Here is a 26,703-nt window from a genome sequence, read left to right as displayed (position 1 = left end):
GAAATTAGAGAGATGGCTTAAAAAAAACAATATAAATTATTGCATACCTTACACTGTACAAATGAAATATTTATGCAAGAGAAATCCGGGAGTGCAACTCTGGCAGGCATTATGTTTGCACTATAGATAATACAAATATAAATACAGTTAGTATGAATAATAATTACAATGTACTGTACATTAAAATATATTTAAGTGTATAGTGTTATGTATAATAAATTCTGTATATGTAATATACATACACTAGGAAATATATGTACAGTAATAGACATAGAAAAGAACACCATGATATAAATTACATATGTAGTATGGTTCTATAGCTTGTACTTATTGTTTCAATCTACTTCACACTGCTCACCTTCCCCATATATATATATATATATATATATATACACACACACTTTATTTGTGAATTCTATCTTGTTCTATTACATGCATTTAACCTTATACTTAAAGACAAGAAAAACCATATTTGGTAGAGTGGAACTGACACTGTTTCCCTAGGACCGATAGGTGGCACTGTAACATCATCTGCAAAACGCCGTTATTCAAAAGCAGAAGAAGAAGATAGTTGCGGGAAAACTAAAGCGGATGATTGCTGTGTTATTAACCTCAGACTGCAAGAAAAAAAAAGGTAATCTTGGAAATATGTATTTCTTACAACCAGCCAGTGGCATTTCAAAAACTGTGATCTACCCTTTCTAGTTACACATCGGTCAGATGGCGTATTCGCGTCCACTGTGTCAGTCTCAGAAATCTCAGAAGAAAGTCCGCATTGCTAACTAGCGTTGTAACATCCCACCACAAATCATACCTGCTAACCAGCCGGATGTTTAGCTTCAGCCAATGCCGCCATAAGCTACTGACACTGTATATGAACATTAGACGGTGTTTTATAACTTCACTTTATACCTTTTTCAGCTTAATCACACTGGAGTATTATGCTTCATCACATGTTTGCTTTTAGTAACGTTATGCTGCTTTAATACTAGTGTGCACAAAATTATTCTTAGTAGGCACAGGTAACGTTTTAAAGTTGACCAGAGATACTTACAAGACCCCACCAGATTATTGCATTGATGAAGTATCTTAGAAACTTTATAAATAATGCGCTGACATTCATGAAACTCATTTCAGTTGTGAAGTATCTGTTTCTATTGAGCCAAGTACACATAAAATACAGATACGACACAGCGAGTATATGAGCACGTGTATAGGGAGTCACTCTAAATACTGTAGTTGCCCTAAGAAGTTCCTTGGTAGGTAAAGTAAAAATATTGTTACATTTCCTATCACTGAATAAAGTTGTACTTCCTATAAGGATGGCTAAATAGCATCATACACCAACTAAAACAGCAACGTGCTCCGTTTATAGTTTTGTCTAATATTGGCTGTCAACTTTGCAAGCAGAGTGTTCTTTACAGTGTCTCCGTGTGCTCTGATTCTTCATTTGTAGCTTCTAAAAATCACCATGAAAACCCCAAAGGCTACAGATGTCAAAAAGGGGATATCAGTCCTTTGGGAGACTCTGCAGTGTCCCATATGGTGAGTGTCACTGAGAACCAAAAGATTTGTTAAATAATGAAGATGTGCTTCATCTATAGCATTTTTAAAAATATTATTACAAGATGAAGATTGTCATTTAGAAGAACTGTCGTGCTCTGAACTTATTTCATACTTTCTTTCACCTGTAGCTTGGATTTAATGACAGCACCGGTATCTACTAAGTGTGACCATCAGTTTTGCAAGTAAGGAACATCTGATATATCCTCTTTACTCAGATGATTTATAATGTTTTGTTAATTAAACTCTAATTCTATTTATTTATTTTTTTACATGCACCCATGTTTTTTTCCACCAGATTTTGTATGATGAAACTTTTGGACAACTCTAAACAAAACAGGGCCAACTGTCCAGTGTGTAAAACCAAGATAACCAAAAGGTTGGACAAAATTAGTAAGATGATGGTGTTTACAGCATTTACTAATTTCATTGAAAACTCATTGTTATTAATGTCTACATCATTATATTATAATATGTGTGGCTTTTGACTCATACAGGAGCTTGCAGGAGAGCCCTGGGTTTCAGAGACTTGTAGCAGGATTGCAGGACATGATACAAGCATACGAACAAGACACCGGCGCAAACTGTAAGACTACATTGCAAACTTCTTAAAATGGAATGACTTGGAATTGACTTGGATTACATCACCTAATAAAATTACTTTTACATTTTCAGACTTCACTGGAATGTCCCTGCAAGAGAAGCAATCAGGGTAAGAAATTATAACCATTAAGATAAAATTCTGTCATTTGATATAACGGTAATGTAATTGTATATTTTCTTCTACCCAGTGTCATGGATGCCGAAGCTACCAAACATCCTCATAATATGTCATGTGAAGATACACCTGTCACTGACCTTGATAATGTGGAAAATGCAGACCGCGATGATCTTCCAAGGTCCCACTCTTCGACTATAGCAGGTAAAATCTTGATATCATAAATAACTGTTGGTCTTATTACCTCAAATCAACCACCACATTACCACCAGTTTAAATTGCTCTTGTGATGTTATTGTTTTCCTACTTTAGCATTAGGTGCAGTGATAAAATATTTAGATAGTGGCACATGTTTTGTTATCTTGGCTCTGCACTCCACCACATAAAACTTGAACTTTATCAGAGTTGATCATTTGATTTACAAATTATCAACCCTATATATATATATATATTGTATTTAATATACATTAATTGTATATTGTATTTGTAAATTATCAACCCTGATAGTGCAGAGCCATTTGTATGTATGTGTGTGTGTATATATATATATATATATATATATATATATGTGTATTATTCTATCCTGTTCAAGATTCCTACACAAAGACGATGAAACCTGTCTCCTCACTTAGCTCCCTCCAAGGCATGCCTTTTTTTATGTATATAAATTGTAGCCACTTTTTCAGTAGTGATTTTTCAGTGGTCAATGAAATGGGAACATGTGATAGTAACTCATTATTCATTTCATTTTGAAAGTGTGTTGTCCTCCAAAAGGTCCATTATTTATCATTTCCTCATCCAATTTTCTAGCCCAGAATGGATTTGCAAAACTCATGGGACTTGAAGACTCGACTCCTGTGATGACAGAAAATGAAGGCCTGGACAGTGGCCTTGGTGACGCCCCACCAACTTCTGACAAGAAAATGCACAACACTACAGATAATTTGGAACCAATAGAAACACAAATGTCAGAAGTTGTGGAAAAGGCAACATCAACACAAAAAACAAGAGGCAAAATGAGATTTGGCAAATTGGAAAACGCCTCTCTTCATCTATCAGTAATTTCAGACGAGACCAAATATCAACCTTTAAGAAAGTCTTCACGGAAGAAGCAGAAAAAGGATTTGGAGACTGACAAGATTCTTGAGCAGAAACAGAAGAAAAGTCTTGAGAAAGTTGCTGAGTGGCTCATGAAAGTTCCAACTGAAGGAAGTCTCGAGTTAGAAAAGCCAGACGAAGACGCTAATGACTCTGACAGCTGTTCTTCCACTTCAACAATAGATGTCAAACAACACATTAGCGACGTAAATCCTAAGAGAGAGGATCGTGGTAAAGCCCTTGAAGAGCAGGTGTTCGGAGCCGTCTACAAACGAGACAGAAGAGGAAACAGAAATAAGTCTCTTCCACGTCATGTTTTTCTCGATCCATCAACACGAAGAAAACAGAAAACAGGCTCTGAGGATAAAAATGAAAGTGACTTTGGGGAAGAGCGACAATTAACAGTAGAAGTAAATGATACCAGCAGTGATGTTTTTAAAGAAGCAGAACAGATGGAAGTCATGGAGGAAAATTATAAAGCCAAATATGGGGAAGAGTTGAACAATTTGCCAGAAAGTGACAAAAATAAGGGAAAAGATGGGGTTCCCTGTCCTGTGTCTGATATTGAACAACAGCAACAGGACAGAAAGACAAGGAAAAGGATGCGTAACGCTCTGCAGCAGGTTGACAGTGATTTACAAGAGCAACCTGAGGCAAAGTCAGAAAGTACTGAGCAAAAGAAAGCTGACAAGAGGAAAGGTAAAAACCCAAGGTCCGAAAAAGGCAAGCCTGCTAGAGTGCCGAAGCCGCTTGTTCTGGTTGGAGTTCAAAATGGAGAGACCAGTCCAAAGACTAGACCAAGACCAGAAGATGTTCAAGTACAAATTGAAAACTATCCTAGCAGCGAGGACAAAGAGACCCCTATTTTGAGGAGCACCAGGAGAAGTAGAAGGCTTCAACTCTTTGCTGAGGAAGTCAAGGAAGGTCACAAGAAAGAAAACTTGAAAGCCAGTGTAGCTGAAAAAGACAGCACTGTTGCAAAGCAGTCGGAGGTAGTTAAAGGTGGAACATTGGATAAAATGGCATCAGATAAGAATGGAAACATGACGAAGGTGGCCAAAAGAAATGGATGTATTTATGATCAAGATTTAGGAGGAATTGAAAACATGGAGTCTGGTGAGAGAACATCTTATCTGACACCAAAAGATGTCCAAGAGTCCATTGCTGAAGTTCCGAATGCTGAAACTCTGTCTGAAGCCAGTTCTGCTTTTTATGTCCCTGTGGTCCCGAGTTCCACAAGTCCAACTGAAGCAGCTGTGGTACATCCAACACTTGAAAGTGACAATTCGACTAATCAGTTGCCAGAAAATATTCAGTTGGAAACATCCGCTTGCGAGACTAAATGCGCTATAACAGAAAATGAGGAGGACAGGGATGACAGTGAGCTGGACACGGAGCAACTGCTTAAGAGCTTCAAAACCACTAAAAGGAAATCTTTCCGCATTGGTGGTCCGAACGTGAAAAGAAGCAATAGCTTAGACCAAGGGAACACGCAGGGTGCTGCAGCAGAGGAAAACGATCGTGTTTGTTCTCTTGTTGAATCTGCAAAAAAACAAACAACAAAGACATCTGAAATCGCCAACCAAGAGGCATTAAGAGACAATAAAAACTCATCTTGCAGTGATTTGATCTCCCCTTCTAACTCACCCATGTTTACAAGAAAACAATTTCATGAGAGACCAGATCAAGTGGTGGTCGAAACCTCGATCCCTGATACCAGTTGTTCAGGTCAGGACACTGCTGCTGGTAACTGTCTCTTCAGGCGTAGTCTTAGTGCTCTCAGTCCTAATAAAGTGTCAAAATGTGAAATGGAAAGTCCTCATCTTTCTGTTGTCCCTCAGTTAGTAGATTCTGGGCTCCGCTTCACAGCCGTTGAACGTGAGGAAGAAAATGAAGCTTTGAAGAGCTCCCAGATCTCAAACAGTCAAATTGATTGTACAGCGAGGGATGCCGGTAAATGGAAGGATTTGAGAGACAGCATTTCTACCGGAAAACATTCAGTCAACACAGCTGAACATATCTTAGTTGCACAGCCCTCTTTAACTCCTGATGGCCTGGTAACACCAGGTTTCCAAATGGTTCATGAAACAGGGTCCAACAACACTGGAAGTGCAGAGCCCAGCGCACATTCCTCCATAAAGAGCAACCCACGGACAAATAGAAGGGCTCAGAGGCTTGAGTCCTCATCCGAGTCCGACTGCAGTAGATCCAGAGAGGAATTACCGACGTTGACTCAAATTTTCGGAACGTCAGCTCCTCCGGCTGCTGTGATCCAGGATCGGGGAGACTCCAATGAAGCTAATAGATGCGAGGATGCGTATGTTACAGCTGACGCAGCAGAACAGTTGAGCCGTCCACCTGCATGCCCCAGCCCCGACTGTGTTAATTCCAGCCAAGCATCTGTGGACTTGTTTGGCACGCCAGATGAATGTAAGTAGAATCTCAGTAACTGAAAATGGGCTTCATTTTTAGGTTTGTTCTAAGGAAGCAGCCTGCAATACAATAAATCTTCTCTTTTGTTAATAATCTAAAAAAAAGTGCCCTTGTCGTTTCCCACTCTAAGAATGTGTGTGTCTTTGGGATGTGAGGGGGAAAAAAAAAAAAATTCTCAAGCGCACATTCACAAAGCAATTTGAATATTTCTTTTCTGCAGGTGAGGTCCTAGTAAGAGACGCCACTGTTTCAATGGAATCATCACAGTTTTCAAGTGAAGTCCTTGTTACACAGGTAAATATAATTATGCTCTCAATTGCTTTCTTTGGTTGTAGGTATAGCCGCACAAATCCACCCTCTGTTTCAAATAACACATAATTCAGGGTTTAAACAACCGCTGATCCTTGTCAAAGTGAGATGTTCCATTTATTTGAAAGAAATTCTGAGTCTCGTCTATTTGCTTGTTCAGCGTTATGTATTTGCGTTGTGTTCCCAGTGATGCACTGTCATGTTACGCCCCATAGAGGGCAGCCAGCCCATTTTCCCAAACCAGAAACTGTCAGCTCCTGGATGACAGACTACCTCGCTCAGTAAAAAAAATGCCCCCCTCAGCAGCTCTCTAAATTGCATTTCATTTACGTTAGAGGAAATTCCGCCTCAGAGATGATTCTTGTGTTCTACCTCATCCATCTTCCAGTGCTTTCACTTTTATCTGTTGACTGTATTTGACTGGGAGTAAAAATCTCACGCCCTGGAGTCTAGAAAGGGCCCGGGATTAGACACATCTGAGAACACAGCGTTGTTATTACTGTGCTGTGTCTGTATACTTAATCAATGCACTTGCGCTGTAAACTCAAATAATGAAATTCTTAGATTGTATTCTTCCAAACCAGCCCCAGCTGAGAAAAAGCAGTTGTCACTTCTCTCTCTCGCTTTATGAACCTCCTCTAATTTTATGTTATTTATTCTTATGTATTTGTTTGTTTATTTCGTAGGGACAGGGCACATTAATAAACATTGCTGTGCCAGAGTTAAGCAGGAGGTTATTTTCCATATGTAGTCCCTGGACAGATTTTACAGAAAGAAGAATATTAAGATCACATTGTGCTACATTGTTAGACACTAACTGAAACATGCAAAGCAGAAGCACAGACATAAAAAGCTTGCACAATTTATAAAAGACATATATTTGTCTGACATTAAAAGCAAACCACAAAATAGACATGCGTTGCAGTCTTAAATATTATATAATAAACTTCTCGCTCTCTTATTCTGCGTTGTATTCTTCTCACTACGTTAGGGACCCATTTGCTTCCAATAATGACTAAGTGGATGAATGCGGGTCCCTCCTCACTGACTGACACTTATTGTATTCATACATCAGTGCAAGACACCAGATGTGCAGCCAGTGCGTGTCCCTTTGTTTTGTGTAGTAAATGTTGCATTGTGGCATTTCTTTTCTGCTTATTTCCCCCTGTATTTTATTACAGTGCATTACTCATTTGTAATTATGAGCTGTTCTACTTTACTTTTCCGTCTCCTCTTTAAGCAAAAGATAGAAATGCAGAAGGAGCTGGTGAGGCTGGAAAAGTTGATGGCTCTGGTGTCAGAGGTGCTGCAAGAAAAGGAGGGCAGTCCTGCAAAAGAAGTTCCCTCAGAAACAAATCAAAGCAGCAAAACCACAGGTAAGCAGGTAACAAACGTAGGATTTTTTAGAGCTGAAATGATTAGTCGAATGATTAGCTGATGATGATTTGATTCTTCTTGAATTCTTAAGCATGATGCCCAAAATTCACAGCCTCAAAAATGTGAATAATTCCTCATTATATTACTTTTCTACAATATTAAATGAATATATTCGGGTTTTGAGATGTTGGTTGGACAAAACAAGCAATTCGTTGATGTCAACTTGGGCTCTTGGAAATAGTGATGGGCATTTATTTACTATTTTCTGGCAATTTAATGTAAAAAAAAAATTCATCAATGAATTGAGAAAATAATCTAGATGAATTGATAATGGAAATACTCATTAGATGTAGCTCAATTTTTTTTAAATGCGGCAATACATGGCATTAGAGGTATTTGAAATTTAAGTTTACCCAGTTTTCAAATTAAGTATGAAGGGCTGATCAAAGCAAAGAGACTCCATTTGGATTTTACAATTATTATTTTATTTTTATTTTTGAATTATTTTATTTATTTATTTTTACAATTCTTTTCCATTTTAGTTATTGATTAGCTTTGTGCAAGTACTCAACGCTGACCTAAACGTGATGCTTATTTTGTGTCTCCAGGCCCCGACGATGACAGACCCCTCCTGTGTTACCAGGACGCAGGCCAAGATTCAGATCGGTAAGTAAAGCATGGTAGACTGGACTTTTAGTACCACTGCATGTTTCTAGTAAGACATATTAACTCTCTCCTGATATGATTTCCCTGAACTGAAAGGCAAAATTGGAATATATATATATATATATAAAATACTTTCCCATTCAAGTGTATGGGAAAGTGGTCTCAGACTTCTTATTATAGTAAATTACTAATTTATTACCATGAACCTCCGAATTTCTGAAGGAAAGACTTGTTTGACTGTGAATACATTTTAAGTAGCTGATAAAAAAACTGAAAAGTTGTTAAAAGTTAACCATAACGAATATAAAAAACCGTCATCAACACACAATATTTTAGCCAGAAAAAAAGTACAAAAATGGTACATACAATAGTACAAAAAGTGTGTGTGCTTTAGTTTAGCTTTGTTGCTTAATCTCTGCTGCAGAAAAACTAAACTGTCTTACTGAATACAGTGGGCATCATGTACAACCACAATCAAACCACCAATAAACGCTGCTTTAGCTTCTGTCTAACATGAAAATGTGAAAGCTCCCCTCCCAACATTAAGTCATTGTTTGCAGTGTGCAGGAAATGATTAGAGGAGCTGATAATATCACAGCTAAAGACTCTCCGGATTTGGACAGTGAGAAGCAAGTACTATGTTATAACTGTTTTCATTCCTACGAGAGCGCACAGTCTTGAGGTTGGCAGTAGTCATCTGTTTGATAATATCATAATTGAAAATGGGAGATTTGTCAACACGCGACTTTTGATCTGTCTGTCTGTGTGGAACCTGTCAGTGCCTACAAAGTCCGTGAAACTTTAAAGCAGTAGTTTAACATTTTGGGAAAAATTAAAATTTGATGAGAAATTTGTTACCACTCTCGTGTGTGTCTGGTAACAGCTAGTCTGGCTCGGAGCAGTTGTTGGGCAACTAGCGGAGACTTCAGGAAGATACCGCTCCCAGCCAAGAAATAGTCACATCACCGTAAAACAGCAAATTGTTGTTTTTACTCTTTGGTTTTTGTATGGATCAAACAAATGTGTTAATTAGGGAGTTTTACAGGTTCTGGTGGTTGCATTTTGTTACTGCTTCTCAGAGCCAGGCTGGCTGTTTTCCTCTGTTTCTGGTCTTTGTTCTAAGCTAACTGGCAGCTTCATACTTATTGGACAGGTGTTAGATTGGTATTTACCTTCTCATTTAACTCTCTGCCAGAAAGTGAATAATCATAAAACTATCCCCTTAAGTAACAGAGGCAGTTTTCAAACTAGATCAAAAAACAGGTGAGTGGACCAATCACCCAGCAAGACACGGAAGATTATCATTGTCAAGTGAGAAATGATAGCAGAATTTAATTTTTTTTTTTTTTAACTCAGTAGGTCAGTTAACCAATGAGCTGAGCCGATATTGGCCTCAGGTCATGGGACAATCCCTAAAGTCAAACTTGACTTCAGTAACAAATCTAATTAAATAATATTTTCCTCAGTGCATTGCATTTCCCTCCTCAGAGGGTTGTATACATTGTTAATACATTTTAAATGGAGCTATATTTCAATACAGCCATATTAAAGAGAATAATAGGTAGCGCAAGCAGCATGTAATTGGTGTCTTTCAGTGTGTAAATGATGGAGAAAGTTAGCGAGTGTCTGCGTGTGTGTCTGTGTGTGTGTGTGTGTGTCTCTCTAGTCTTGTTCTCAGAGGGTGATGCATCTCAAGAGGACAGGCGGATAATCTCACTAATGAACCCAGAATCTGCTTATGCTGTGGAGAATAAAAAAGTCATTACTGACTGCATCTTATATGTCATTTAGAGCACTTAGAGGGAAACTTGTGTTGCCACAGTAATTTATCTCTCCCGCTTCACTACTCCCCCTCCCCCCCAACCTCTTGCCTCGCAGGGTTCTAAGAGCTGTCCTCCAGGCGAGAGAGGGAGAGAGGGAGGGGCGGACGGAGACGGCAGTTGAATACAGAGAGGAGCTTAGCCATACAAGTTCTAAATTAAAAAGCACACATTCAATGAGCCCGATGGTGAAATTGGACAGAATAGTTGGCACTGGAGTATATGACATTTTTTCGGCGAGCTGTTATCACTTTGGTACAGGTAATTTAAATGCAGGCATGCTTCCAGTTGTCAGTATTATTTGAGATCCCTGAGTGTAGAAATGAACCCAAAAGACTTTCGAAAACTTTATTCATATGAGTTATAAAATAGCTTGTAATCTACTGATAACAAAGGAAACGAGTAAAAGGATATTGAGTTTCTATCAATACAGTTCCAACATTTACATTTTCGCACCTAATACAACCGCACAGTATACATTTTACAGTGCCGTCAGAGAGTATATGGATTATGATGTGTTTTTTTATTGCTTTGGCTCTACTCCAGCATATTTGATTTGAAAAGAAACAAAGACTGAATTGAAATTGCTGTTATTCAGCTCTAGGGGTACACAATCTGAAACATATATAAAGAACGTATTTTATGGCCAAACAGTGAAACATGCTTGATTGAAGTCAGTCACGTGACTTCAGTCCAACTAATCGTGTGTTTCACTTGCTGAAAACCAAACTGGAGGCAAAAAGCCCCTGAAACAAACATCAAGTGAGAATGGCTGCAGCTCAGGCCTGTCAGAGCCTCACCAGGGAAGATACTCTGCTGATATCTGTGGATCATAGACTTGAGGTAGTCATTGACTGCAAATGATTTGCACTCAGTTGAAGTGTATCCTCACTAATCCTGTTACTTTCTGTCCACTGAAACTGGGAGACTGTATACAAACGGCTGCAGTGCTCATCTGATGTGGATGCAAAACTCCCCTAAAATCAAAGCTGAGAGTCAGCACTTGAACCATATAGCGATTGTTATATGTCACATTTCATGTGCTGGAGCCAACACAACAGGGGTCTGTCACTGTCCTCTTACACTGTATCCTGGAATGAACCGACACTCAAATTAGTAAAGCCAAACCAGTTTATATATATTTGACAGCTAAATGCCTCACTGTTAAGTAACCTATACCCTTTTGTTTCTTGGGTTCTAGTAGTGTTTTGTTTTGTGGTGTTCTGCATTGTTCTGTACAATATCCATTAAGAGAAGAGCATCCCGACATTCTTTCACTGTGGCAGCAATGTTTGGATTTGGTCAGAGCTCCTTAATCTCCGGTATGAACAAAACACTCAAGAGTTCAAATGCAGTTTTCAGACAAAGATCAGCACTTTCCAGCAATGGTCCACCTGCAAATGAAAAAACACAAATGATCTGAAATTGATCAAGATTAACATAGCTAGTTTGAGTCAATCTATTCAGTATACTGATCTTGCATGTCAGCGCGGGAGATCCCTGCAGTCATTTTGGCAACTGAAGCTACAGTCAACACCATGCCTGCTCTTTTACTTCATTGTTCAACAAAGCTTAATATTAATGTCTCTTTTTGCAGGAAAGATGTTCCAGATGCAGAGCGACATCCCAGCACAAGAGCATCTGATGGCAAAGGTGTCACCCAGCCCAGTGTGTCAAAGCCTGGCAGTATTACAGAGATGAGTAAGGCTACTGGTGTGGTGTTGTAACACGTGTAATTGTTTCTCTGTGGAAGCCTAAATGAATTTCTGATGGTCAGTAGCACATTAACAGAAAGAATCACAGCTTGGGTCTTTTTTTTTTCATGACTTGATGATTCCACACTTTTCCTTAATGTTTCTTTAAATATGCACAGGGAGATGTATATGCAAAACTCCCACTTGTGTGATAGTGCTCTTTAATGCTTCCAAAAATGTTTTTAGTTTGCCAGCAAGGTTTGACTGATCTGAGTATTTCAAGCGTTTTGTTTGGTGCATGGTTGTCTTTCTGATTGGTTTGTAAGGTTCAGCGTTGTGTTACAGATGACCAAAAAAATGTGTTTTTAAAGAGAAACTGGGCCCGATCAGATTAGGTTCTAACTGTTTATGACTCTTTCTTTGTAATTGTGTTTATTTTCTTTTTTCTTTGTCTCTTCAGCAGTGCAGCGGTCCACACACACGGGGCTGAGTGTGAAAGGCACTGAAGCCTCCAAGACACGTGGTTCAAGTTCAACAGCCGAAACACTAAAGACCTGTATGTCACCATCAGATGGGAAAGAAGACAAAGAAAACAACACACCTCCAAGAGACAGAAGTAAAGCTAAGATGGTGTTAGTGTCATCTGGATTAGGGCCCAGTGAACAGGTATCAGGTATCAGTGGATTTGTTGATTTAGCGCTTTCCATAGTAGGACACATTAACTAATCAGATGTTGTTCTTGACAGATAATGGTGAAAAAGTTTGCCAAGCGAGTTGGGGCTCTTTTGGTTTCCCAGGTTACACCAGAGGTGACCCATATCATAATTCGCACAGGTAAGTATGCTCACATGCAGGCAGTGTGAGTATATAACAGACTGCAGCTGTTGAAAGTGTTTTGAATTTGTGAATTGATCCACTGGACTTTTAATTAATGGTTCAAAATTGGCTTGATCTTCAGTAAGGCAATTAAATCTGCTCTTAAAGCCCCACTTTGGAGCTTTCTAGTTCATGCTTTTAAATATTTTCTTGAGCAATAACATTTGCCGTTCCAGAAGTACATTTTCTTTCTACATGTAGTTACGGCTTGTTTTGTGTGTCTTTTAAAACGCTCTGTAGAGATAAGCTCTCTGTTTCTCCCTCACTGTACCTTCCATTTGTTCGCTTGTTGGTAATTACCCTGTCTGATAGATTATTTTTAATCACAAAGCTCACTGTCTCTAAAGCAACATATTAACTGTCAGTGTTTGAGAAGCCTTTTTTAATGGCAGCTTGTTCCCTGGGCAACCAAAAAATGAGAACGTCTGGCCTCTTGATATTTGTGATTAAAGGTTGAAAAGGAGCAGGAGGTGTCCTCTTCTAACCATTCGCAGAAAATAATTTTAAATTATTTGAAATGAACTTATATTAATAATTTGTACTTGACTGTTGCCTGGAATACAAATGAATGGGTAATTACTATATTTATTGAAGGAAGAATAACACTTGATCCTGCTGATCATCCATGATTTGTGTCTGTAAAGCTGTGTTCCTTCCCAAACTGTTGTTGCAGTTTAAAAGAACTCTTCTTTCATTTTGGCAGTTTAAAATGCATTTATACAAACTTTTAGCACAAACTTACTCTCCTATACCATTAATCAATTTATGACCCCTCAGATTCATCTCCAAAAGCTAAACAGTACACATTAACTTGACTTGATGATGGCAGCCACTTGACTTCATCATACACAGTACAGGATGTCTCACTTCCTTTGTTTTTTTAGCTACTTGTTGTGATTTATGGTACATGAAGTCCAGTCACATTCTCAACCAATAATGATCCAAATCAACTTCATGTGAGCTATTCTCAATCACAAGAGAAGAGAAATGTAGAATGTCTTGCTTTAAGTAACCAGATTAAACTTTGTTTGATTTCCCCCCGTGTGTTAATGTAGAACTTAACAGCCCCTGAGGACAAAGTACACACACGAGACGGCACAAACATTAAGGGAAACGTGCTTCAAATCCAGAAGTGCAACAAATACCAAAACCCATACAAATAGGGAAAACACATGCAAAAGGAATTGCTACACCGGAAGTGCTTCAAGACGTTGGGAGGAGTGATGGGCTCGATTTGCATAAGCAGCAACATTCACAAATGCTTTGCCTGCCCATCAGACTTTGTGTAACTAACCTAAACCCATAAACCTTATTATGTCTGCCAGGGACGTTATGTGACCACCCGTGTCTGTTTGTTGGTTTGTTTGTTAGTTTGGTGGTTTGTTTGTCAGCAGGATTATGCAAAAAGTACTAAACCGATTTGCACCAAACTTGGTGGAGGGCTGGGGCACGGGCCAAGGAAGAACCCATTACATTTAGGGGCAGAGCTGGTTCATCTACTATGAATTTGAATTTTTTTTTCTCTGAAATCTGGTGTATGTTGAGGTCTGCACTCTACTGAGCGCATTTACTAGATATGTTTTAATTAGTAGCCATTAAGTTATTAATGATGTGCTCAGTTTATCCAAATAGTGTCTCACCCACCTGTTCTACAAAATCAAGGTGTGTGTGTGTGTGTGTGTGTGTGTGTGTGTGTGTGTGTGTGTGTGTGTGTGTGTGTGTGTGTGTGTGTCTGTGTGTCTGTGTGTGTGTCTGTGTGTGTGTGTGTACACATACTCCTGCTGATCTTTTCACACATCTCTGCTTGTCATCTTTTCTCTGCTAGATGAACAACTGGTGTGTGAGCGCACACTGAAGTACTTCCTTGGCATTGCAGGCAGGAAGTGGGTGTTGAGTTTCCAGTGTAAGTCCTGACTCACATTACTGTCAAGCTCGGTCACTGATGAGTTTAAAACAATTAGTCTAAATACAAAACAGCCCAACGATGGAGGGATAGGCTGGAATAAAAGGAGCAATATTACAATATAGTGCATATACTACAGTAGCCCCCAGAATAGTGTTTGGTGCTTCTGACAATAAGCTCATAAGAATTTGTTCTTACTTCTACTCTGCAGGGATTTCAGAGTGCTTCAAACAAAAGAAAGTCTTAGATGAGGTATGCTCGCCTGTGTGCGTCTTGAATTTGCACGCCGGTGATTTCCTGTTACATCTCTGTATGTCTTGATGTTGAATTAATGCTGCATGATGAATCTCTCAATGAGGTTTGCTGTGATACCTCATAAATTATTTGTCATCCATTACTTGAGCAATCCCTGCTTCCGGTACTTTGCTATGCAAGTATAATCCTGTGCCAAGATTTGTGTAGTATCACCATTAATTTAAAACAGTTTCCCTGCCATCCAGGCAAACATATAAGAATTTTTATGCATCATATGATGTATTTAAAAATGGACTCTTTGCAATTATAAGATGAACACTGTCAAACTGAAGAATGTTCAGTGCTGTTGTCGGAGCATACTTTAATCTTAAAATAAATGAAATGAATATTAACTGTCTGTCATCTTACAAAAGTCTTTGTGTCAGATGAGGTTGAATAATTGCTCCATTTATTTAAAACGTAATAGTGACAGGAAAGTTGTTCTGACATTGTGACTGAGATTCATGCTCTTCATTTCACATACGTGTGCTGAAGTGATTTTTCGTTGTTTTCCAACAGAGTCTCTTTGAAGTGAGAGGTGACGTGGTGAATGGACCCAACCACCAGGGTCCCTCAAGAGCTCGTACCACTGAAGACAATAATGTGAGTCCTTTGCACATTGAACAGTACTGTCGCTTATACAACGTTTTTTTTTTGTTTTTTTTAATCTAATTGCCTCTAAAGGTAAAAGCTAAAGTCAGGGATTTCCCAGAGGAATGTAACATTGGCATTGTATGACTGTTGTCTTTCACCTGCAGCTATAATGTTTTATTTCTTGTTTTCATTTACACAGGAATTGTTATTTGCATGTTAAAATTAAATAAAAAAAAAAAAAAAAAAATTTCAGAACCTTTGCCAGGCTAGGCCTGCCTGAAGACACGGCTGATGCTTCAAGAAGCAGCATCAATTTCAGTTGTTGAGACCAGACTAGTAAAAATAACCTGTCCTGCCTATACCTAACCTATAACCATTGTGAAATACTGAAACTTTACTGTAACTACACAAATACTTATCATGTAGGCATATCAAATTATAGGCCTATTAGAAACTGACATTAAAAAGTACAGTTTAATGATATTTTTGGCCATTTTCCCTCTATTAAATGTCACAATAGAGAGACACAGGAAATATGGGAAGAGTGAGGTGAATGATTTGCACCAATTGGACTCAGACAACCACTGGATAACAAAGACACTGCCACTGAAGAGTAATTTAACAGCTGGTGAAGCAAACTGAAAGCGCTATGCATACAGTACCAAGTGAAGAGGCACCTCTTTTTCACCGTGTAAAAGTATTAAAGCTATTTGCTCTCCATTTCATTGACCCTTTGATCCACAAATGTCTTTATTTCCTGACATTATTTTCCTACTTTGCTTATTTACCGTGACCGACATCAGTTCATTCCTAACAAAAACATCTTTTAGGAAGGAACGGAAACTAAATAAGGAAGGAAGGGAGGGAGCAAGTTACTAAGAACATGAGGAGGAAATGAAGGAAGTAACTGTGAAAGGAAGAAAGGAAGCAAGAAAGTGATGAAAGAAGGATATAAAGAATTAAGGACAGAAGAAAGGAAAGAAAAAAAGAAATAACTAAGTAAGCAAGGAGGTATGGAAGGGAGGAGGTAAGGGAGGAAGGAATGGAGGAAGAAAGGAAAGCAAAGTAAGTAGTTAGGAAAGAAATTATGGAAAGAAGCAAATAAGAAAGGAAGTAAGGACGAGGTGAAAAAAAAAAAGAAGGCACAAATTGAGGAAAGAAGTAAGGAATAAAGAAAGTATGTAATGAAGAGTAAGAAAAGAAGGAAGTAGGGAAGGAAGAAAAGAAGGAAGGAAGTAATAGGTAAATATGGAAGTGCGGAAGGAAGAATGGAAGGTAAGAGTGAAGGAATTAGATAAGAACGGAAGAAGGGAAGGTAGTTAATTTGAAAGTTAGAATGTAAATAAGGAAGGACTTGAGCCTGTTTCCTCCTCTTGCACCAGCCTGTTAAGTCAGACCTTGTTGTAGAAACCTAATCGTAATTTTCCTCCTGGTGTGAGGCCAGCAGGACTGCTCTGTTGCCACTGAGGGGGAAAATTAGAAATGGCTAGATGTCATGTTGGCCGTATCACTGCCTTTGAAGAACCTCTGCTAATTGAATTAGCTAGTAATTTCAGGCTTATTTAAGTGGCTTCAACACTGTGCCGGCAATTTGATGGAGCCAGACAGATCGCCCGGTTCATACTCACTTTCTGTCACCTGCACCAGTGACAAACTGAGTCTGTCACCTGAATGTTGATACTTAGAAAATCAGTCAAAGAAACTCTGGTGTGTGTGTGTGCTGTGTGTGTGTGTGTGTGTGTGTGTGTGTGTGTGTGTGTGTGTGTGTGTTGGTAGGGTTTGGATGTTATCACCTCACGCACTCTAATACCTCCTGAAGGACATTAGCTGTTGTCTAAATTAAAAATCTGTAACAGAAACACTTTTTCATCTCACCAAGCCCCTCTGGCTAATGATCACTGTGGACGGACAGGGAGGTGGGAGAAATTAGTATTTCTCTCTCTGCTAGCTTGGACATTTATCTTCCAAACACTACCATCTAGTCACACACTGTATATGAGACTGTGATGTAAGTCGCACATTTCCTTTTTGCGGTTACTATGGTTCAAGGAAACAATTTTACATCCCCATCTCAAGCAAGCTTATTGGCCCTGAGTGCAATAAAACAATGTGTCCATGGTGTTGGACAGATCGTTTTTCTTTATGTGCCTAAAGCGTGATATTACATCAGTGAAAGTGGCTCTGTTTGCCCCTGTTCTGTTCCACTCATCCCTGAATTTACAATATTACAGTGGGAGCAAAAAATTAACAAGGTCCTGAGGTTTTTATTTACTCAGTAAGTGAAGTATACCTGTTATAAACTGGGGGATATGGTTGGTGCAGTGTTTCAGCTCTACCAGTGTAACCCTTCAGACTAGTGAAAAGTTCAGAAACACACTCAGCTGTAATGGTTTATCCCATACAGTGCCATTGAACATTGTCTGAAGGTTAGATTCACCGAATAAGTGTTCACCTCTTTTGTTTGACTGTAGAATCTTTGCAGGTAGTTTCACAGAAATCTAACAGTAGATTATTTTATCCCTGCTCTTCTTTTTCTCTTTAGCTGCTCCTGAGGGGCTACCGGATCTGCTTCCAGGGGCCTTTCACAGACATGACTACAGGTAAACCCCATTTCCCACTATAAACCTGACATTTTCCAAGTTTCCATGTATATCATAGATATATCATAAAATATTTGTCATCAACATTATAGCCATCTCTGATTAGTTTGATTTTCCATCTACCGTTAGCTCATTCTTGTTTGGTTCCTTTTTTTGTCTGAGAAATGCGGCACTCAAACGCCACAGGAATTGCAACATCTAGATAATGTTTCTGATTACTAGAGGATTTTTACAATTTTATATCCTTCAAAGGAAAGACCAAAAACCTATGGTGTTATTTCATGGTACTGTTGCCTCATTCCATCTATCATGCTGTTTGCTATGATCTGTTCTGTCAATCAAGACACACAGGTTTTGTTTGACATGGCGAACAGTTTGAAACCTGGGCTGTTTTCTAACCAGAAAACAATGACAAGGGATCCCAGCGTGTGGGTGGATTGAATACGGACTTCGGAGTTGTGTGGGACATTTTTGGTGTGGTGTTGTCATATTGGGCAGCAGCTGCTATGGTGTCAGTTAGGTTCCTGGAGATTATTTCTGAAAAGAAAGTGGAAATTACCTTCCAGGTGTGGCCAAAGTGCATCTGCAGTTCTCCTCTTCTAAAATTGGTGTAAATACACTGGTCCCCCAGTTTCTGCAGAAGCCTGGCTTTTGAGCTTTGGTCCTAATTGTTTAAAATTGCTCATGACCTCCACGATCAAGATGGAGAGGGGTTTGGTTGCCTTTCATACAAAATACTTTTTGCTACACCCTTCCAACATGGATGAATGGACGGATAGATCACAGGTGAAGGTCTCAGGGGGCACGTTGATTAAAAACCCACAAGGCAGCGTTCTTTAGTTTCCTTCTTCCTGGGGCTCTTAAAGTGCCTCTGCAGCATCCTCCTGCTGACTGCTGGATCGATGAAGCTTTGCTAATGGGTCAACATCTGCTAGCTTGCATGAGGAGCTTAAAGAATTTCTTTTGCATGGCACCAACATTTGGATGGAGTCTGTTTTCTGCAGCCTAACTGGATTTCATCCACAATTTAATTGCTCATCTACAGTGTGTACTACGTTTTGATTGAGTTTTCTCATGTTAAAGGTAATAAAGAAGGGAAGCTGATGGTTTTCATTTTTTCGAAGGTGTTTGGTGTTTACTATATGTCGGAATACAAACATATTTTCCTAAACTGAGTTATATGTGTGATGACTGATTAAGTGAGATGTACATACTGATTTGAGTGGAGAATGAAATATTGATGTTTTTTCCATCCCTCTGATCAAAGGAGGTCGTTGCTTGAATTGAGACTGCTCTGTTTCCCTCTGTATCAGCATTAAAGGGGGGAGAGTAGAAAGAATAAAATTGAGGTATGACCGCTGACAAAGAAAAACAGTCAGCATCGGCTTGTGTGTTTTTATCCTAGATGAAATGGAGTGGATGGTGGAGCTCTGTGGAGCAGCTGTAGTTAAAGATCCAGTTCTGCTCGACAGCAAACAGGTAAGAGTTTCAAGCCTCTCCCACTTGAAAAAATAACTTTAAAAAAAGTCACTGCTATTGCCTTCATTTTGGTCAGTATAATTTTAAGAATGCTGAAATGCAGTGCTGATTGTTTTTCAAATCTGATCAGTGGTATTTGAGAGTCAATCCAAACAGCTATCAGGTCCTCTTTTCTTATTATTATATTCGAGTGTTCCCCTCCTGGCTGTACATGATGTTTCAGTCTTAATGAATCCAGTTCACTCAGTATTCCTATGACTCATATATTATAAGCAAAACAGGAAAACTATTACCTGCCGGGATTAGGCGGCACTCAGAAGAGTGTAGGCCTCCCTGAGCAGCAAACAATCCTCTTTCAAATAAAGCTGCATGCGTCATAAGAGTTAATGACCGTTATCTGACTCCTGGGTATGATTTTATCTTTAAAAGTGCTACATTGACGCAGTGTTGTTTAGCAAGTATCACCTTATAAATGATAAGAATTGACTAATGCTCAAAATGTTGCCATTAGATAATCTGACAGGCAAGGGTGAGAATAAAATTTCCTATCAATTTGGGTGGCTGTAAGTATAAATGTTTTACCTATTGCTAATTTTGTAATTTGAAACTAAACGTGATTTCTGACTTTTTATTACACAGAAGTCCCATCAGCTGGTCATTGTACAGCCTGGGTCAGAGACATGGTCGTCCACATACAGCAGTGAGTCATATCTGAAAATGAAGTTTCATTTTCACCTACTACTTTTAAACCATATCGCAAAATAACACACTTTCAAATCTTGTACAATATATGGCTTTATATATTTGTATATATGTATATGTATGTGTGTGTATGCGTATATGTATATGTGTGTGTATATGTAAGTATGTATATATGTGTACATAAAAATACACACAGACACTACTGACACACATACCTGCATACAGAGTTCATAAAGATAGATTTTCGACTGACAGCAGCAGCTGGAGCAGATTAAATAATTCAGACATGGCTTCACCTGGGGTTTTGAGCCTGGCACAAGCATTGACCTATGCAAGGTCAGGAATTGTTTGTGACAGACAATATACCAATAGATGTTATATAAGACCACAAGACATTTCGATACAGTATATTTTTAAAGAACATAAGCTGTCAATGCAAAGGCAAATTTTCCGTTTATACAAGAAACACAGGGGAGGCTGTTTATTAATTAACTGAAGGAAATAATTGAGTAAATAAAATTTATTGAGGACTGGCTGCTTGACCTAGCTGGTGGTCAAGTGTCCTTTTAAGAGATTAAAGTATGCAAATGGTTAATGTTTTCAAGCAAGCCAGCTAGGTTAGCTATCTCCAGTCGGTTCAAGTCCTTAAAAAGTTATTTTCTCATTTTTGTAGTGTTTTCCCACATGAAACAATTATTTAACTAAATGAAAAAAATAAAAAATGGCTTGGGAAAGGGGTAGTACTTTAATGGCAGCTAACGTGTTGCCTATCATAGCCAGCTAAACAGTGCTAGCGAGCAAGCATAGCCAGGCTGTCTTCATTAGCTTGCATCTGCTAATGCTGGGTGAGCTGTTCTCTCCTCAAAAAAAAAATAGACCCTGAACAATTATTTTGCTGTTTAGAAAAGTGATTGAACTTTGGCCCATATTTCTTTTTGGGAAGTCCCAGTCTTTCTGAGGAAACAACAGCTAGTGAATGTAACACCCTTGTTTTCAGTCGCTCAACAAAATTCGATGTGGGCTGTGCTTCAGAGGTCTGGATCCAGGCTAGCTTTATAGTTAAATGTTACATTTTCCTGGACTGATATAGCTCGCTAAAATAAAAAACCCATTCACCTGTTTGTCGTTATATCCACATTAGTAATTATCTTTTTTTTTTTTTTTTTTTTTTAAATTCTGAAATGTTTTTAAAAACACTGCGTCATAACACTATGGTCATCCTCAGAATATATTCTCATTGTTAACAGGCTTATCACAATTTAGTCCTCTTTTTTTGAAAAGGGCTGGTAAGGGCAACGTTTTGGGTTAAAGTCAGTGAAGTTGTGAATACATCAAGTAAAAGAAACGTCAGTTTATTGTATTGAGACAGACTGAAATATTGTTTGATGTCAGATTTCTTATCTGAATACACTGTAGTGAATAGACGGTCATCACAAACCTAGATGTTCTGACTGGCATGCATATCTGTGCACCTGTCAGTCCCTTAGTCTGTAGATATGAATGCATTTGTGCCTGTGAGAGGACTAGCCGGAGATTGACAGAATGGTGAAATGGCAGTCGACGCCAACCAAAATGAGACAGTTTCCCGACAAGAGCGAGTGGAGTGACTTGCCGGGAAAGCAAGTACGAAGGAAGTTAGGCAGCAGAGAAATGGCCAAAAGAAAATGTCAGATTGGAGCGGAGGGGAAATGTCAAAACAAGTTGGCCACAGAAGAGAGAGGCTGCCATAGCATGAGGACAGCTGACAGTCTGAAGCAGAAAGGGAGCAAGTGGCTCTTTGTCCGCCCTCCTCCCTCCTTCTGGCATCCTAGTTTACACTGCTGAATATTTAATGCAATTTTTTCCTCTTCCACGTCCTCTGGCACTCATAGCCCAGGTAATGGAGCAGCCCCTCCAACCTCCTCGTCTCTATCCCCCTTTATCCTCTTCTTTTACACCATTGATTGAAATCACACACATCTTTCTCTTTGTCTCTACCATCCTTGGATGTAATGGAAATTTGAGAGTATCTGAGCACTTCCCCCAAATTATGTTTTACAAGAGTTCAGCACTTATTAGTTCAGGTTATTACCTTAAAGGAGCATGCTGCATCTTTGAAATTTGCATACCCTCAGGTGGCATTTTAGATGAGTCGGTTAAGTCAGCATTTCGAAATAAACTTTTTTCTGGAACCTTTTGCTCACCCTGTTATACCGGTTATCTCTAATTATTCCCTGTCATTGATCTTTCATTATCTGTAAATGATTGTCAAATCTGTCTTTTAGGTTACAGTCATACAAACTTAAGAGAAAAGGCTGGTTATATCTTACTGTATATTTGTGTTTTTGTCCGGAAAAATCCCAAGAAAGATGCAAATCAACAGTGAAGTGATTCTGCAAACCTGCGTAGCATGTATACCTTTTGTATACCAATATCATCCTGCAACAGATACTGATAAAAGCACTAAAGCCTTGTACTCATTGTACTTGTAAGATATGAAAGTAAGCCTATCTACTGCTTTGAATTATGTTTTTATATTTTATATTTTTTTTATTTGCTCCCAAGTTTGTTTGACACCACTGGGGTTGCAGCTGAAAGAATGAGGATAAAACTGCCATACATGCCATAAGAGTAAATCTAAGCAACACATTCCTTTAACTTACAAATTCACAGTCAGCAACTTTTGCCGGCTGTCCTTCCTGCGTTTGGCAGCTGCAGCTGTTGCTTTTAGCACGGATGATCTGTTTAACGTCTTTGTATTTGTCTAACGTTATAGTGTTTGCTTCATTTGTAAATTATGCCGCTGTGCTGCCAGTAGACTCCTCCTTGTATGCGATCGGTCATGTGCTGCAAACACCACCCATTTTATGTGAGCACGCTCGGGAAAACCTGAGTTGACTTACCGAGGTGATAACCACCGCCGTGTGACCGCTTAGCGTGATTGCGGTTGTTAGGCTTAGCGAAGCCAAATAATGAAAAGATATCCTGGGTATGTCAAACTTGCTTCATAGTACAGGACTCTGGTCTCATAAATACTCAACAGGGAACCAAACGTGTATTAATCCAAAACTGAAAGTAGCCCAAAGATATAGTAAATGCACTGTTTACTCCTATTTGAGTAAAAACAACTTATGAAATTTCTCAGCCTTTTTAAAAAAAAAAAAAAGAAAAGAAAAGAAACAAATCATTGTGACCCATTTTTTATAGTTTTAGTTTTTTAATCTTCAGTTGTACTGATGGGCCTGGGGCTGAGTGCCACTGACAGTGTAGGGAAGTGAGAAATGGTATTTGTATCTATTTCAAGCCCACAAAGACTATTTGTTGCAAATTGATCTGCTCCAGCGTTACACCAGCACAGGAGTCATGTCCTTTTAGATGTTGTTTCTGGTCATACTTAGGATTCTTTCATCTCTAGATGTACTTAATACTCCACCGTTGTCCAACCCTCAGGTCTCTCCAGACAAGCCACTGTTGTGACACGCGGTTGGCTCTTGGATACAGTTGCAACCTACAGCCTCCAAAACTACAACAACTACTCAACATGAGCTGAGGAACCCAGTGTACTACAACCACAGCCATGTGTTGTCTTCTCATGATCTATTTTACAAATTCTTTTTAATGTCAGATACTGTAACTAAACTGTCATAGATTTTATTGATAGACTGACAGCTCTGTGATTTGTATGTGCAAGACATGATGTATATAAAGTTTAATCAAGAGAGGATGCTTGAATTAAGTCTTTTTCTTTTTTGTTTTATATCACAGGTGTTAGTGCACACAAACATACATCACTGCTACCCACAATAACTATATTAAAAAAAACATAAGGTGCCTATAAAGTACCAAATCTTCAAATGACAGGAGAGCCTGACTCTTAATTGACCAATATTCTTAAATAGGTGGGTTTTCCTTTCGAATTTATCACCCTATACAGTCAGACACAGATAAAATGGTATGATTTAATGAAAACTAAGTAAAATATGTTGAAACCTTCATATTACCAAGCTGCTGGTCACTTACACTTAATCTACACAGAGCATTTTAAAATCAGGTCAGAAAATCTGAAATTTAAAATAGTACCCATTGTACAGATCTAAATCCTACACATGATGCAAGATGGTGAGATAACTTGTTTGCTCACTGTGAATTCAGTGATGGACAGTCTTAATAATCCCTATGCTAGTATTTAAAAGGATATTTAAAACCATATTTTGGGGTTAAGCATATATCTTAGCTAACCTGCCTTTTTGCCCAGTCTAATTAAATGCTAAACTTAAAGTTCATTAGACCCTGTCATCATGATCAATATCATCCTTGGGGGTTGGTGAGAGAACCACATACAGTATAAGTACCTGATGTCTCCTGTCAGTTGCGATTTATTTTAATAAGCTCTTTTCATCCCTGTTCTCCAGTGTTCCCACTGCCGTTCCACGGTTCTGCAAGTGTTGCTTGCAAATCCCTGGTGTGATGCCAGCTTCCTGGTCATGGTGGAAAGCCTGTAGCTCTGCTGAACGTGGCCTGCGTGCTGTAACATGTTCCGCACACAGTTTTCATGAATTATTGCACAGCCAGTGTGTGGGAATAAAATGAGCGAAGAGATTTATAAGAGTGGGACATTTGAGGGCACAAAAATGGCCCCTCTGTGGGACCATTGAGTGTACAAACGCTTATGTAATCTCAGTCAGATTAGGCCACATTAAAAGCTGTAATACTTCTTTGTGTGCTGTGCTTTGTAAGTAAAAGGTAAAATATGTAGGTCAAACAGATTGAAACTCAAAGATATTCAGTCTTATATGAAATACAATAAAGAAAAGCTGAAACTTTTTATTGATTGATGATCAAAAAAAACTTAACTTTCTTTCGATCGACTAGTTAAGTACTCAATTAATTATTTGGGATCTAGTTGAAATTTGAGATGGGAATCGGCACCGATTATGCGGTGTGATCCTTGTGTACTCATATTATGTAGATGATGTGTTTACGTGAGTAATGTCTACATGTAAATGGAAAAAGACTACTTTGTAGAAAAGCACTACCACAAGACACATCACCTATTTTACTCCAAAGGCGAGTGGATGTGAAATCTAACTTCTGCATCCCTCACAATGTCTCCTCGAAATGTACTGTGAGAAAAGAAACCCTCACATTACACTCCAGAAATCTGGAGAGAAATTTCTCAGCTTTGCATGCCAGTGGCAACTCTTACAGTTCTTACAATTCAGTGGCAATTCTTTAGTGTGAACCTTTCATGAGAGAAACTAAACTATGCGTTATCAGACTTGGCTCGCTAACCACATTAATCTCAACAGTTTAATGTTGTTAGTATGCCAAAAGTACTCAAATGAGCAAACTGAACTCCACGGCTGCAGTAAAAGAAACTTCTTGACCTGACCTCATTTTACAGGGCCACATTCTCACCTGATCATTTGCCCTTCTAGTTTTCAGTAAGGCGTACAACATTTTCTGACCAATTGTACTTTTATATAATACTTAATATCTTCTATACTTTCGTGCTCATAAAGTGTAAATTCTAGTTTTTGGAAAGGAAAACAAAAAACGTCTCAGGTTTATTACATACCCACTTGCATTAGTACATGACTGTGCCTGCTTTTAAAATATTAGTAAGAAATCGATGGCTATCTAGAAACTTTGAGAGTGTAGTGTCTTACTATTCCATGCGTTTATATCACTAACAAAAACACATATTTCACTCTAACAAAAAACTGAATGCAACACAGATATAGTTCCGAGGAGACACATCTCACACCATTACAAACCCAGGTAGTGTTAGTTTTACTGCCTTAGCCTCATCCAACCCTCTGTTTTGCCTCACCAGCTAATATCCACCTCTACCTTATACTGTAGGAGCAGAGTTTACAAAACTGTCAGTGTTTAGGAAAAAAAATAAGATGTTATTGGATATTGTATACCAAAATAGGACTCTATGAGTAAGAACTCATGGCTTAGTTGATTTTTTTTAAAGGTTTAGTGTTGAGGTATTTAGCTTAATGTAATTACACACCTCATACAACAGTGTGAGACAGTGTATTAGTTAAAAAATAAGCGCTGTTACCTCCATTTTAAAATTATATTGTCTCTCCTTCCAGTGTGGCTATCTAGCAAGGGAGTATAATTGAGGCCTAAGACCTAGTTCTGGCAGACCATTAACTGGCCCTTAGCTTAGCTTAGCACAAAGACTGGAAACAGGTACCAGTAGGTGGATTTTGTTGCCGTCAGACAGAGTCAGGCTTACTGTTCCCCACTGTTTCCAGTCTTTGTCCTAAGCTAAGCTGACCGGCTTGTGGCTCCAGCTTCATATTAAATAGACAGATACGAGAGTGCTACTGATCTTCTCATCTAACTGACGGCAAAAGTTGCTCCCAAAATGTCAAACTATTCCTTTAGGTTTCTAAACTCTGCAGTTGTCTCTGTGTTTCATTCATAACCTCAGGTCTTCTCTCTCACATTCATGAAAAAGAAGACCACGTACGATATGTAGACTGCGTTTCTTTGCATATGGGAAACATACCACATTAATAATATATGGTTCTACTTACGGCCCCAACTCAAGGTCCCTTGAATATGTTGGTTGCACAGT

General features: G+C 38.8%; 1 protein-coding gene across 3 annotated transcripts; it reads left to right on the top strand.

The window, feature by feature from the left end:
- The first annotated feature begins 524 nt into the window (after positions 1-524).
- Positions 525-23,827, top strand: LOC120794600 (breast cancer type 1 susceptibility protein homolog). 3 transcript variants are annotated; one of them, XM_040135809.1, is made up of 21 exons: positions 525-634; positions 1,457-1,545; positions 1,695-1,748; positions 1,862-1,942; positions 2,061-2,149; positions 2,239-2,275; positions 2,355-2,485; positions 3,092-5,809; positions 6,033-6,106; positions 7,362-7,497; positions 8,107-8,164; positions 11,582-11,685; positions 12,142-12,344; positions 12,425-12,512; positions 14,380-14,457; positions 14,669-14,709; positions 15,271-15,354; positions 17,888-17,945; positions 19,351-19,424; positions 20,064-20,124; positions 23,556-23,827. In XM_040135809.1, the coding sequence occupies exons 2-21, from the start codon at positions 1,472-1,474 to the stop codon at positions 23,648-23,650; spliced, it is 4,338 nt and encodes a 1,445-aa protein (XP_039991743.1). In that variant the 5' UTR covers positions 525-634; positions 1,457-1,471; the 3' UTR covers positions 23,651-23,827. The 3 variants fall into 3 exon arrangements, with proteins under 3 accessions (XP_039991743.1, XP_039991741.1, XP_039991742.1); XM_040135807.1 differs by having other exon boundaries at positions 12,139-12,344; XM_040135808.1 differs by having other exon boundaries at positions 547-633; positions 1,454-1,545; positions 12,139-12,344.
- The last annotated feature ends 2,876 nt before the right edge of the window (positions 23,828-26,703 follow it).

This window comes from Xiphias gladius, chromosome 9 (assembly GCF_016859285.1).
Source record: "Xiphias gladius isolate SHS-SW01 ecotype Sanya breed wild chromosome 9, ASM1685928v1, whole genome shotgun sequence".
Taxonomy (NCBI): domain Eukaryota; kingdom Metazoa; phylum Chordata; class Actinopteri; order Istiophoriformes; family Xiphiidae; genus Xiphias; species Xiphias gladius.
The sequence above is the reverse complement of the archived record's forward strand: the minus strand, read 5'-3'. Positions and strand labels throughout refer to the sequence as shown.

What these genes read in the sequence shown, in the direction of transcription:
- LOC120794600 (XM_040135807.1), top strand. Translation starts at nt 1,472, where the DNA reads ATGAAAACCCCAAAGGCTACAGATGTCAAAAAGGGGATATCAGTCCTT. An exon ending in CTGCAAGAGAAGCAATCAGG is followed by an intron (nt 2,276 to 2,354) that starts GTAAGAAATTAT and finishes TCTTCTACCCAG; the next exon opens with TGTCATGGATGCCGAAGCTA. An exon ending in ATGGTCGTCCACATACAGCA is followed by an intron (nt 20,125 to 23,555) that starts GTGAGTCATATC and finishes TCCAACCCTCAG; the next exon opens with GTCTCTCCAGACAAGCCACT.